The following is a 12,788-nucleotide window of genomic DNA, read 5'->3' as shown; positions in this document are numbered from 1 at the left end:
TCGCTCTCCCCCTCCCCTCTCCATAGAGCATGAACGGTGCTGTATGTACAGCACCGTTCATGCATCGTGCAGTCCCTTGTCGTTGGAAAGGATCGTGAAAGATTGCAAGTGTGTATGCAGCTTAAGTCTGGATGGGTCACAGTAAAGTTACTTAATTTTAGACTGAGAGGGGTTTCATTTATTGGCTGATAATTGTTTATGTTTTCATCAGCTTGTTTGGTGTTCAGATTTATTGCCAGGGTCTCAGGTGCACATTTGATATTGTTTTTTTTTTTGGTGGAGTTGTTGAGATTTTTTTTTGCCATAGGCATGGAATGTGGCGGCCAATGGGAAGTCAGTGCTCCATCTAAGTGAAAATTGCTATTTTCAGATGATTGGACACCCCACATACAGGCACTTTGATGGCTGTCCCAGTCCAGGCAGAAAGACCCCCCCAGGTCCAGCCACACAATCACATTGGTGGCATTATTACCTCTCAGGGAAGAGATGGAGTTGTAGTTGGGCAACATGAAAGATCATCAGCTTGACCCATACATTGCTGAGCAGTCATATTGATGATAAATTCTAATAAATACATTTTTAACAGCTGAGTGATGGTGCTGCAGATGTGTGAACCCCCCATGTCAAGATATAAATTGTGCGTGTTACTGTTTCAGTCATGTGTTTGGTCAGCGAGACTCTATAGATGCAGAAAATCTTGTTCTGCTTCAAACGCCACTTCCGTTTTTTAACTGAACTTCGCAGTAACATTGGCGATTGTCCAAGTCTGCATCATTTTTGTTTATTTAGTTCTCTATGCATAGTAACCAGCCTTGCATGAACTGTAATTTGCTGTACACAGTGTCAACAAAAGAACATTTCATTTGGTATATGTGCGACACAAACTGATTTACCTTTGTAGCTTGGCTTTCAGCCACAAGAGATGAATGGGAAGGAGAATCGAGGGGTTCAGTCTGACCACACACATTACAATCAGAAATTGTAACTTCCATTGATTCATTTTGCTATTTGGGGGGTTCTGGTTTAATTTGATTTCACAATTTTCCACACACACTGGAAACAAAAACAGCCATCTATAATAAAGTGATCCAAAAGCACAAAAATATTTTGGATAGGAAAAAAATTCCAACCTCATCATAATGATGTATTATATGTCCAAATGTATGAGCACCCCCTCCAAGTAATGGAGTTACAATAAATGGTCCCGGTAATCCTCCATCATATAAAGGCATTGTAGACAATTGTGCTCTTCTACCCTTGTGGTTCAAGTTTGGTGAAGACCTTTTTCTGTCCCCCATGACTGTGCCCCGGGGTACAAAGCCAGCTCCATAAAGACATGGGGTCACCAGTGGAGGAACTCGAGTGTCCTCCAATGAGCCCTGACACCAACCCTACTAATCACCTTTGGGATGAATTGGAATGATGAGCCAGGACTTCTCATCCAACATCAGCACCTGACCTCACCAGTGTGGCAAATTCCCACAGACACCGTCCAAAAGCTTTTAAGAAAACTTCCTAGAAAAGCAGTGGATGCCAGTGCCATTAAAATTGGCCATTTGTATATTATTGGCCATGGTGGGGGCAAAGACCTATTGATGGTCATGGTGGGGTTGGGGCAACATCATAATAAAAGCCATGGTTTTGAAATGGGATGTCCACCAAGTTCATATGGGTGGGATGGCCAAGTTTTCACAAATTGTTGGGCAGATGATACAGCTCTTTCATTCTGATTATAAATATACAAATATAAATTAAAATCCAAATGCCTGCTGCTGGTCTTTATCAGTTCCATATAATAAAATATGATACCTTCACAATCATACCAATTTATATATGTTCCAGAGGACATTCAGAAATGGCTTTGTGGATTAACGTTTGTGCAAAGATTAGGTTTAAGTTCTCCGCTCCGGTATGATCAGGGAATCCACGAAAAGATTCACCCTGTTTGTCCTGATGGTCATTGCTACAGAAGGGAAAGTGATGGTAAATCCAAGAACCAAAATCGTTCAATAGGGAAACCTGTCATGGTGACAACTGAGATATATTGTGAGATATAATGTATAAGATATGTTGTGCAGGAAAATCTCACTGATAATCAGCATTTTTTAATTGACTTAATTTAGAAATATTTTTTTCGATAAGCTACTCACATTGATCCTGGTAACATATTGATTTTTATGTCCATGTTGCTTTCATTCTGTTCCACAATAACATTATCCCACATGATGGCAGTAGCATACTTCTGTGTGATCCAGGATCACCGGATTTAACAATGCTTGTGGAATTACAGAGATTGGGTCTGATTTATTAAAAGCTCTCCAAGACTGGAACAGATAGACAATCATGGGAGAACCTGAGTGATCCAGCAAACCTGCAATGGGTCTGATCCGGGATTTGGAACATTTGCCAAATGAAAGTAAATTATTACTTTCCATGTTTGCTGGATAATCCAGGTTCTCATATGATACTGGACCTTCCCCAATCTTGGAGAGCTTTTAATAAATCAGGACACATTGTGTGTAATTTATGTCAGCCTGCTCTAAACACAAACACAGAGTAAAAAATCATGGATTAAAATCCTGCTTATTATTGTATACATGTGCCGAGCACGTCCACTTGTGCATTGTGTTTAAAGAGACGTTAAATGATACCGTGGTTGTCCTTTAAACTCTGAAACAACTCCCAGCAGTAACTTATTCACAGGGGTGAAGCAATTAGCAGCCTCTGATTACGCCAACACTCAATTACAGCAAGGAAACAGGAAACCCAACGGCGTGTGAAGACAAGTCTGCATACCAGGACCGACAATGCGGCTCACCACTCATTAATGTGAGCAATTGCTGCAAAAGAAAATTCCCAGCAGGATTGTACTAATATAAAGCAGACCAAAAATATTTGTTAAATGATGTCTAAAGTGGACCTGTCCTCTGATTTATGCTAAGTATTGGGAACACCTCCAGAAATCACAGTGCTCTCCCTGCAATTGTCAGGGGAAATGTTTATTGGTTGTGATGTCATTGATGCGCCGCTATTATCAGTATCTCAATATATATTTTTTTGTCTCATAGGGGGTTACAGCAAATTCCAGAGGGAATACCCCGATCACTGCGAGGTCGGCCTTGACAGCCCCTCCCCAACCGACCCCACTCCAGAATGCGTCCTTGGCCTGGGAGGATTGAGGATCAGCTCCGAAGGTTCGGATGGGGAATCTGACCGGGAACCAATCAGTGCGACAGAATCGGAAAGCAGCCCTGCCCTCAGCAACCAGTCGACTTTCCCTGTGCAGATCCTGCCATATTTGTACCTCGGCTGCGCAAAGGATTCTGCCAACTTGGATATACTAGGCAAATATAACATCAAATACATCCTTAATGTAACCCCGAACCTGCCAAACACCTTCGAAAACAATGGAGAGTTTAAGTACAAGCAGATTCCCATCTCTGACCACTGGAGTCAGAACCTCTCTCAGTTCTTCCCCGAGGCCATCTCTTTCATCGGTAAGTCTCAGCGTCAGGTATGGGAAGAGGTGATGATCACTGTGCCAGAAATATATCTGTTAGAATTACAACATTCTGCGAACAAGGGGATCTACTCTTAAGGATGTGGTGTTCCCTATTTTTTACTATACGATCTTCACCTTCCATGCTAAGGGGCTGATTTACATGGTTTATGCTGCACTGTTGCACTGCAGACACTGAACCCCATACTAAAATCCAGCTGCAGTGTATAGCCAGTGAAGCACCACAGAGGTCTCTCTGCCTAAAGTAGGACTTAAGTTAAAAATTTTGGATCAGGCAGGTCATTATTGCAGAATGGGTGATGTCCCTTCTGCAATAATCATTCTTACCTGCATGATGGCTTTGTGGAGCTGCCAAAAACAGCATGATGTGCATGTGCTGGCAAGACATCTGTCAATCCCAACTTCCCCTGCACTTGCTAGGACTGAATGAACTCATGTGGCCTGCATGGGACTGTGTACCAGCATGGGAGTTACATCAGCCTAGTCAATCAAGTTAACTGAAGATCTCATCAAGGTAGAGAAGAGGAAGAAGATGGCAGCGACTGAATGGGGAAAGGTGAGTATAGCATGGTTAAGTTCTATGAGTATAGAGAGCTCTGTGATTGGTGGTGAACCTGTCATGTGACTTTGTCAGGTAATAGAACCAGGTCTTACACTCAACTCTGGAGTACTATGAACTAATCCTGTGTAATGACAGAAATAGCTGGGCTTACAGGAAATGGGAGAATAAATAGGAGCCATTCTGCTTATAGCGGCCCCCCTGTGCTGGCTGAGGAGGAGGCTGGGGACAGAGCTGGAACGTAGAGAGAGTTAAGGGAAATTTGCAGATATTTTTTTTGCATCTGTAGGAGTAAGTAGAAGGGCCTTACCAAAATATTATTAGCCTGGAATTTGACAACCCTTCCACTTCTGAACCCATTAGAATTAGAAAAATCAAATATGAGAATACCAAAAGTTTGTTTCCTTAATAAAAGATACAAATTGTGGCCCCCACACCATGTGTATCCGATAAACCCAGGTGACTCAAATACACCGTCTACAGTTCTGCCAGCCAATGCCTCACATACAGGTACACGTGCTGATAAGATGATATATTTACGTTCAGTAAATGCGTTTCCCTGTAGCCCATTGATTTCTGTGTTATTGTAACAATTTCTAGAAAAGCCAACTTCCTGCACTGTATACTTTGTATGAAACCTTTGCCGCATAGAAGCCTCCATACGCCTATCACATGCTGCCCAGCTTCAAAGTCCAGGCCTCCGGGGTGCCAGCGGCCAGCGGTATGATCCTTCCAATTTCGTAATCAGAAGAGGAGATAACGGCGACCTTTGTAATGGAAACGTATGAACCCCTTATCAGCAGCAAATAGACATCTGCGGCACTCAGAACTAGTTGTGCGTCTAGAGTAAAGGTTCCCTTCCTACCGCGGAGGGCAAACATGTATATAAAAACAAACAAAAAGTTCTGGAGACCCAAACATTCTTGGAATATCTATGACCCTCAATTTGAACCCTTTCTGGGTTTTGTGCCATCTGAGTACTTACAGGACACAGCATAGGAGAGGTGGTGAACCCTTCATAATGGACACAGAAGGCAAATAGACACAAGAAGTTAGCTCAGTGATAGGGAGAGCCCCTTACAATGGACACAACATGGTACACATCAACCTAATGCAGGGATGGTGGTATCCTGGTACCTGGGGGTACAACAGGTGAGCAAACCTGGGAAATCAGACCTTTTGTTTTATGCGTAGCTTTGGCTTGCTTGGTGGTTTCTGATCATTGGTTTGTACTGCACTGATCACCGATAACCTCTTCCATTTCCTCTCATTGCAGAAGAAGCTCGGTCCAACAAATGCGGCGTTCTGGTCCATTGCCTGGCCGGCATCAGCCGTTCGGTGACGGTCACGGTGGCCTACCTTATGCAGAAACTCAACCTGACCCTCAATGACGCCTACGATTTTGTGAAACGGAAAAAGTCAAATATTTCCCCAAACTTTAACTTCATGGGGCAGCTGCTGGACTTCGAAAGGACTCTGGGACTAAAAAGCCCTTGTGAGATCCACTCGCCAACCAGCAACCAGCTCTACTTCACTACACCGACCAATAACAACCTATTCCAACTCGACAGCCTGGAGATCACATGATCCACCACAGCGCGTCCATCTGAGGTTTTTTTGTGTGAAAGTATTGTGCAGGATGAATGACACAGTGAACACCAGGTCTGCATGAAGTTCGTCTTTATATATATATATTGTAATATTGCCAGACTTTTTGTGATTTGTAAGTGCTTAACTTTTCTTTTATACAAATACGGATCCAAGAATTATTCTTGATCTTGCACTTAACGTCAAATCAGCATTCCTTCTAAAACGAGCAATCAAATCCTCAAAAACCTGCAGGTATCGATATTATTAGCTTTTTTTTTTTAATACGTGATTTATATTCTGCTTACCCCATATATAGCATTACAAAATTTTTATATTTGACAGAACATCCAGAATATACAATAGATTGTTCCAGAAAGTATTGCCTTATGAAAGAGATGGATTTTATTTTTATATAGTGGACCATCCAAGGCAAACAGAAGGTCTGCTTCCTTTTTTGACAGCCCCTGACCCCAAAACACAAATGTCTATAACCTTAGGGTCGTATCTCACTACTTAAGTGTTATTAGAGGATATGGTTCATGTGTCAGGGCAGTTTCAGGCTCCTCATGGCTGGCACCTTGCCCGGTGCTTGCTGCACATTGCTGGATCAAGCAAAAAGCTGCCGTTTGCAGGGTTACTAACAGATGGCAGTACCTGGTACTGTATAACTCACCCTGACTCACTCACTCGTCCTCATTCATTCTCACTTTAGCTGCCACAGGGAGGCGCTTTATGTAGTGTCTCGCCCAAAGGCAGCGATTCACAGGGGTGAGAAAGCCATAACCGCACTGCAACTGCACCACCAATCTGAACTTAGAGTGCTATTTAGAGTGAATAACACTGCAACACACTTGGGGCCTTTTCAGACTTTGTAGCACATGTGGTGCAGGGGGTCAGTAATGGTGCAGGTCAGCCACAATGATTATTTTGGTAGAGGGGCGGTGGGAAAGTTAGGGGGCTGGCAAAAAGGTGGACGTGTTTGCCATGGAATGTCCACTTTAAATTCTATGACATATTTACCTACCCTCTACACAGGGTATTGATATCATCCTCATTACTTTTATTTCTTGTTTTTATGTATGCCAAATATTGACCAAATGTTGCTCTTTGCACGCCTTAATGTGGAACTCTGGGTATAATATAATTTACAATATATACAGATCTATGATGCAGATCTGCCAGCTGATTTGGTATTTTTCCACTTCCTGTGACAGGTCAGGCAATCAAAGCTTGGGATAAACCATTAAACACTCCTGGGGGGCTTTTAACTATCAGAGTTATTTATATGGTAAAACCTTCACCAAAAAAGGTTTCCCCTGTAAGTGCATTAAAAAACATTAACCTGAGCTGGGCTTTAATTCTCCTTTTATATGGGGGTCATTTAAAAATGATTTTCTTGTCAATTCACTCATAATACCAATTTATTATACAGCGCTACATAATATGTTGGCACTATATAAACACTGTTTATTATTATTATTATTATTATTATTATTATTAGTAATCATAATAATAATAATAATAATTAATAATATTTGTTTATTATTGTGACAGATGTGCACTTTTGAAATTGGCCACTAGATGGCAGAAAGCGTCATTTTTTAATAGAAATATTATGCCTTGAATAATATGTATTTAAAATCATTTACATCTAAGCCCCGCCCCTTGCAGAGGGTGACAACGCTGCCATGCCATTTCAGTACAGAACAAGCCCTGTTGTCACAGTTTTACAGGAACTGGGGAAAATAACAAATTTCACCATCCAGACTTCATAATATGCTTTCATTTTATTTTACCCAGAGTTACGCTTTAACATAAAATGCCAATTTACTATGTAAACCTTAAAAAAAAAACCCTCTATTAACATATTGTATTTTCCCTCAGTATTTAGGGGTTGCATCAAATAATGATTGTAATTTTTACAAATAATTTTAAAAAGTGTTGACATTTTTTTTTTTACAAGGGAATACCTAAGCCTGAAAGGAATTTCTGACATCAATATGCATGTGGACCCCCCTAAACCTTCACTTCATCATTCAGAGCGGTGACCTCACTGAACGGTGCTATTATAAAATGGTTTACACGTTAGTCTCACTTTTAGCGATATTTATATATATTTTAAAAAAAAAAATATGATTCAAAACAGGAATTTATAGAGCGTATTTTTATATATTCTTATTTAAACATACCAGAGTTTGGAAAATCAGGAAAAAAGTGAGAGAGATCCTATGGTCTGATGATGGGCTCAGGAATCCTATACCTTTGTGTTATGCTATCGCCCCCTGGAGGATATTGCAGAAAAATGCAGCTCAGCCTGGAAAACCACTGACAGTATTTATCATAGGACAAGATTCCTGAGTCCCTCAATAGTCACCAAGAAAAGGATTTTACTGTAAGTTTCCTTTTCGTTAAAAAAAATTGAAAAAAGAAAAATTGATTATTAGAACTGCCAAGCGAAATCGCCATCACAATATTTCTACATTGTGCCTTGTATTTAAAGGCCTTTTACCCTGTACATGGACAGCAGGGGCTCGAGTTTGAGGGGAGGGGGTAATATATTAGAAAGAGAGAATGAGTTTGAGGCATTGCAGGTGCCTAACAGGATTAATAGGATGAGGTTTGGCCCCGTCTCCTCACATGGTGAAATTATTGAGCTGATCATTTTAATTGATCAGATCTGATAATCAGCCCCTGTGTTCTAGGTCACTGAGATATTTCACCGCCATGGCATGTATGACAGGTCCACTTAGGACAAAGCACTTTAATACAAATCTCTAACAATAATATCCCCATTTTTCCCTCCACCGCCTGCAGAAGCTTCCAGAAATCTGGTGGCCAATAGGTAAGGGTGATCCGGTGTGATTGTAACTTGCTGATATAAAAAAAAAGCCATATCTTCTCTGAAGCAGCCGATGTACAAATAAAATCTACAAATCCTCACCCCAACACTACACAACCCCATCCCCACCACATTCCATACATTAGCATTAAAGCAGAACGCTGACTTAAAAGGTTTACTGAAGTCCCCCAAGGGCCACAATCAGAGCAGCTCCGAGCCCATTGATATCTGATGAACCTGGACTGCCTGATATACGTCCCACAGACACACACCGGCCATGAGTCGATCTGAATTCCCAGGATTAATTTCTTATTGGTGGGTCACTATCCATCCCTCAGCATAAAGCTGGCACCAACATCATCCTCTGATTTCACAAACACTCCGATAAGGGAAGTCGTTTCCATTTTTTGTCACAATCACCCAACCACTGAATCTTTCATCCCATTCACATGATCCAATCCTCCACCAATCAGATGACAGTTCAGTCTTTTCTTATACTAAGTATTTTTTCCTGTGTTCCAATACTGCATTTTGTATTTTTTATTCTCTGTATAATGTAAAAATGATTTGTACTCGTTGACAATTTTTATGTAATATTATGTGGAGAAGAGATTTCTGAGACGTTTGTATTGGACGCCTTGCAGCCCGAAGCTCCTCCTCCTCTCCGCCCAGCGCTATTGGGGTTTTTTATTCACCAACTTTATACAGATTGATCTGTTTTCTATATAAAATCTGTCCATTGAACTGAAGTTTCACCTTATTTTGTCATAGATGGAGGGGGCGGAGCTTAGTCCTCGTTCCCAATGTTTAGTGATGGAATAGGGGGGGGCTTCAGCAGAACCCTGGAAAGTGTAAAGATGAGTGGAGGGGCATTTAGGGTGGAGAATTCAGTTCTGTTTTCTTATTTTATCGATTTCCACCGCTAACCAAGGCAGTGGAACTACAATATTTACCACCCCAACCCAGGGTCACCATTTGAAATTTCTGGGCCCTATGCTAGTTAAACTTCCTGGGCCCTCCTTCATATCTAAAAGTTCCATTTAATAATTATTTCCCTGTCAATTCACTCTAGATTCATTCACAATTTTCATTTATACAGACAGCATTTTCTATTGTGACAGCTGTGCACTTTTGAGATTGGCCACTAGATGGCAGAACGATACAAAAACCCTCTAACAGGTAAGCTGGCATTGCCACTGTTAGCACTTATCAGAGCTCTTAGCTTAATGTTACCCGACACATATCCCCTGTTTAATGTACAGCGCTGCGTAATATGTTGGCATAAATACTGTTTAATAATAAAAATAATTGGGAGGTACAAACTCTTTGGACTTTATTTATAAATTATTCCGCCAGTAAATTTCTCTGAAATTTGCTGGTGGTAAATTTTTGGTCTTCTTTCTACAGGTCATCTATTAAAACAATGACTCGTTCTGCCACCTAGTGGCCAACCGTCAGAAGTGCACAGCTGTCACAATAGGAAATAAATTAAAATTATGAGCAAATTGACAATGAAATATTTGATAAATCGAGCCCTATAATTGTATACAAAATCACAGCAGCTTTACACCAAACTGAAAGCAAAAAATGTGGAAATCTTTGTTTTTCCTGATGGATATAACAAAATAGAACTGTGGCACCTGTGTGAGAAGCTTCAATGAAAAGCTGATTTCTGACCACACACAAGCACTGGGATGACGAGTGATGTCCCTGGTTCAGACCTCCCGGGAGGGTCAGAGGAAGCTTCTATCTGAGGCCTTTTGCACAGGCATACAAATCTGGGTATGATTGGTCCTCCCTTCCTTTTAGCTGGCGATGTTCCAGGGATGGGGTTTTCTGCATAGCGCTGGTTGTGGTTACATGGCTTCCAAACTGCAGAATGAAAGCAATGATTGTTTATACTACAAATAAAAATATTTTTCTGTATTAAAAATGTTGTGCATAATTTATTCTGGAAATAAGGAATATATAGTGCGTTTTAGGTGTAATCAAATGGAAAAAAAAGTAAAGTAAATAGGACATACACTGAAACACGGAATCAATTTCTGCCATTGAAACAAATTAACCTAGAGGATTCTCCACCAGACATTGCAGTGAATGCTACACCAGAAGTTGCAGTGAATGCTACACCAGAAGTTGCAGTGAATGCTAGATTTATTGACGTGTGTATATATAGACCACAATGTGTATAATGTTTGTGTTTCTTTTCACCTGCTTTATATGCAGCACCTTCTAGAGGTGAATCCAGGTATTGCAGCACCACTTTACAGTACATCAGACTTTTTCAACCCTTTTAACGTGAGGAAACCCTTGAAATAACTTTCAGATCTTCAGGGAACCCCCACTTATAATTACTATATTCACAGCTCACAGTATATTAGTGTGGGGGTCAGTGGTAAGAATTTCTCCTACATAGCTGATCACTGGGAAGAATGTCACCCTTACAGATAGCCAAAAAAGACCATTGGTGTCACTTAAACTGACCTGAGAGGCACAAACTGTCGTTGCTGAAGGAACCCCCAGCAACCTCTGGAGGAACCCTGGTTGTGAAACGGCAGTGCACAGTGGTGCCACTTAACAGGTAAACATCCCAATAATCACTCTGAGAATTAATAAAGAGCAACAAGCTCAGAATCAGATATGAGGAATTTATACAATGTGTTGGTTTATGCTGCCAGTCTATATAGAGGTGGCTGGTGGCTGTCACTTTCTGGTTGAACACTAGAGGGCAGCAGATTGGCTCCAATGTCATCTTCCTGCCTAGAAGAAAACTCCATATTCTGTGATTCCTTGATTCCGTGTCATGGATGAGCGTGGTCACGTTTGTAGTCTCAGCTCTACAGCACTATGGGGTGGCTACAAGTTGGAACACTGAGCATGAATTGTAGCCTCAGGAATTAAGGATAGTAACTCCCTGAAAAGGATAGAGCATATTGATTGGACAAAGGACTGGAAGAAGGAATAGACATAAAACATATTATAATATGTGGGCCTGTTTACTTCTCCTTTCAATGCCCAATCACAGGCTGGGGGAGGGACGAGACTCGTAAGTGTTACTAAACTCCAACTGGGAAAGATCAGGTCTCCTGCCCTGCCAATCCTAAGCAGCTCCCATGTATGTATTTCCTTTCTGTGTTTGGGAATTCAGTAGAGTCAGAAAATGTAAATCACCTGGATTTCACCGGCTTCAATACCTTCCACTTCCTGCCTACTTTCACTCCATTGCATGGCATTCCTTAGGGCAGGTTTCCTGATGGTGACAACAATGGACAATGTCTACATAATGTGCACTACAAAAGCCACTTGTATTCTCCATCAGAAGCCTGAGTGACAGGGTGACAACACAGGAGAGCTATTGAAAAACAAGGACAGGGTTGTCACTGTTTAACAGGAAATGCCTGGACCTTTATTGCAGGACAGATTTATAAACATAAAAAATGGTTTTAAACGACATAAACGTATTAAAAAAATATACAAGATTTTAGCAACTAGATTTACATTCACTTGAATTGTGGTAAGAAAGAAGCCATTGGATGAGCATGATAGCCAGTCAATCAACATTCACTCTGTGAATACATATTGAAATTGTTTTAGACATCCTCAAGAAGGTAAAACACAACACACTCAATACCTCCTGCAGCCTGAATTATAATAAAAATAAAATAATAATTTCAATGCTACTCATAGTAATTCTATGTCAGTGTGGAACAGGATGCAAGCGGAACGTTTTTTCTCTAGTTCGGAGTTCAGGGGAAGACAATACGTGCTGCGCCTGACGTTCTCTTTTCCCAGCGTGCACCACGTTCGCTCTCTCTTCCGGTGCGGTCATAGCAAGACAGCTGGTGAGTGTGGCCGACCTGAGCAATCCAGGGTAATCCTGTTCGGGGATCGGGGACTGAGGGGCAAATTGGAGTCGGGGTGACAGGAGAGGGTATGAGGGAGCTGGGAAGGGCGATATGATAGGGGAGAGGTTTGTTCTGCATGGGAAACTTGTCATTATATCAGAGCCCACTCTGAGCTGTTGCTATGGGATACCTATGGCGGTACTGTAGGCCTGCGCATAGATTCCCTGCCTGCCCCCTACCCACTCCTATGGCTGGGTTTTGTGGTGTACAGAACATGTATTGTATATGGGGTGTAATGCAGGTCTGGGAGGGAGCTCGGGCCCCTTTCTGTATCCGGTGTGTCTGGGGTGATTGCAGTGGCGGTGCCCATTTAGCTCTAGAGGGGTATTTGAGTTTTTGGCATTGGGGTAAAGCAGCTACAAAGCATCAGATAAT

At 41.5% G+C, this 12,788-nt stretch overlaps 1 protein-coding gene across 1 annotated transcript in view; it reads left to right on the top strand.

Annotated features, from left to right (window-relative positions):
• The window catches only part of LOC140336955 (dual specificity protein phosphatase 7-like), a 14,732-nt gene extending 4,291 nt beyond the window's left edge, over positions 1–10,441 (top strand). Inside the window, exons 2-3 of the mRNA XM_072420413.1 lie at positions 3,069–3,497; positions 5,356–10,441. Coding sequence (XP_072276514.1) covers positions 3,069–3,497; positions 5,356–5,666 — 740 coding nt within the window. The 3' untranslated portion in view covers positions 5,667–10,441. The remainder of the gene's footprint in view (positions 1–3,068; positions 3,498–5,355) is intronic.
• Positions 10,442–12,788: the final 2,347 nt, after the last annotated feature.

This window comes from Pyxicephalus adspersus, chromosome 8 (genome assembly GCF_032062135.1).
Source record: "Pyxicephalus adspersus chromosome 8, UCB_Pads_2.0, whole genome shotgun sequence".
NCBI lineage: Eukaryota > Metazoa > Chordata > Amphibia > Anura > Pyxicephalidae > Pyxicephalus > Pyxicephalus adspersus.
This window is presented reverse-complemented; position numbering and strand designations above follow the sequence as displayed.